The sequence below is a fragment of the Bison bison genome, unplaced genomic scaffold, assembly GCF_000754665.1.
Source record: "Bison bison bison isolate TAMUID 2011002044 unplaced genomic scaffold, Bison_UMD1.0 scf7180017864371, whole genome shotgun sequence".
NCBI classification, from domain to species: domain Eukaryota; kingdom Metazoa; phylum Chordata; class Mammalia; order Artiodactyla; family Bovidae; genus Bison; species Bison bison.
In genome coordinates this window covers 9,356,776-9,358,466 of record NW_011494943.1, presented here as the reverse complement: position 1 = coordinate 9,358,466, position 1,691 = coordinate 9,356,776, and the positions used below count along the sequence as shown (strand labels likewise).

The following is a 1,691-nucleotide window of genomic DNA, read 5'->3' as shown; positions in this document are numbered from 1 at the left end:
CACTCCCGCAGGGTGGAGAGCCTGGACAAGGCCACTCTGGTTCTGTTGTCCTGGGTGACGGCAGAGCCTGGACAAAGGCTGGACAAAGGCTGCCTGTTTAAGGCCCAGCCCCCTCCCCAGCCAGCTGCCTAGGCCCGCCCCGAGGTGATGGAATGTAAGGAACTCTCAGGAGGGCTGAGACCTTGATGTGCCCAGCTTGGCACAGAGTGACCGCCATGGAGGGGGGACTCAGTCTGGGGTGCAGCTGAGGCCATGCTGTCTGCTGTTCTGTCCGGTGCTGGTGAGGGGTGAGGGGCACAGGCCCAGGCCGCTGGCTCCTGTGAGATTTCTGGCAGGAGGAAGTGCTGCGGGGTCACGGTGGGCACAGGAAAGGCCCCAGCTGTCCTGACCTTTCTCCCCAAGAGGGGGACTCCCCAGGTCAGAACCTTAGGAATGGAGAGCTGCATCCGCAGGCCCCCACCCGCCCATCCTCTTACAGGAATGGCGCCACTGAGGAAACCGGTGGGGAACTGCCCAGACTCCCCTCCCTTCCTTCCTCCCTAACCGCCCTCCTCCCCTCTGGTGGTGGAGGAGTCTCCCTGTCAGTCCATTCCTGCCTGCGGTTTTTCTCGGGTCACTCACTGGTGCTTCCCAGGTGGAGCTAGTGGTAAAGAACCTGCCTGCCAATGCAGGAGACCTGAGAGACGCAGGTTCAATCCTTGGGTTGGGAAGATCCTCTGGAGGAGGGCATGGTAACCCACTCCAGTATTCTTTGGGTTTGTCTGGTGGCTCAGATGGCAAAGAATCTGCCTGCAGTGCGGGAGACCCGGATTTCATCCCTGGGTTGGGAAAAGTCCCCTGGAGAAGGAAATGGCCACCTACCCCAGTATTCTTGCCTGGAGAATTCCATGGACAGAGGATCCTGGTGGGCTACAGTCCATGGAGGTCACAAAGAGTGGGAACGACTGAGTGACTAACAACATTGGACCGTGTGACCGTGTGTTTGGTGTTTGTCTGTAGATGGGGGCAGGGTTGGGGCTCAGGCAGCCCAGGCTGGAAGCGGCACCTCCCACGGTCCCCAGGGAGTGGGTGGCGGGGCTGGGTGCCAGGCTCACTTTGCTGTAACGCTTCCTGTCTCATCAGATGGGCAGCGGGAGGCTCTGGAGGCCGTGTCCAGGCTCTGAACTGCGCTAGGGCTGTGGACTTGCTGGCAGTGGGCTGCAGACATGTCCCAGTCGCCAGCCTTTGTCCTCAATGTCCTCGAGACCCCAGAGGACCCAGAGGGGTAGGTGCTCTGGGGTGGGGCTGGGGGCCAGGATGTGTCACCCCCAGGAAGAGGTGGGCTGGACCTCAGCCCTTTGGAGGGGGAAGGCTGCTGGGGTGAGGACTGGGTCAGCAGCAGCCTGACCTCCCCGCCACATCCCCCGTTCTGGATCCAGCAGCCAAGAGCCCAGCCCCTATGATGAGAGCGAAGTGCATGACTCCTTCCACCAGCTCATCCAGGAGCAGAGCCGCTGGGTGGCCGAGGAGGGGCTGGAGCTGCAGCAGAGGCAGCCGGAGACTGGCGCCCTGGGGGCCTCAGGTGAGCCCACCTGTCCAGGTGCTGGGATGCGGTGGGCAGGGCACTGAGCCTCTCACCCTCTGAGGAAGCCCCTCCTAGCGGCCTGGGGAGGGGGCTGGGCGGGGAGATCTCCAGCCGGCAGGATCCGTAG

At 62.7% G+C, this 1,691-nt stretch overlaps 1 protein-coding gene across 7 annotated transcripts in view; it reads left to right on the top strand.

The window, feature by feature from the left end:
* TMC6 (transmembrane channel-like 6) overlaps window positions 1–1,691 on the top strand; it is a 19,803-nt gene that overhangs the window by 3,317 nt on the left and 14,795 nt on the right. For 5 of the 7 annotated variants that reach the window (XM_010856254.1, XM_010856253.1, XM_010856258.1 and 2 more), the window contains 2 exons: window positions 1,123–1,264; window positions 1,419–1,561. In XM_010856254.1, coding sequence (XP_010854556.1) covers window positions 1,206–1,264; window positions 1,419–1,561 — 202 coding nt within the window. In that variant the 5' untranslated portion in view covers window positions 1,123–1,205. The remainder of the gene's footprint in view (window positions 1–1,122; window positions 1,265–1,418; window positions 1,562–1,691) is intronic. The other 2 variants (XM_010856256.1, XM_010856257.1) reach the window with 2 other exon arrangements.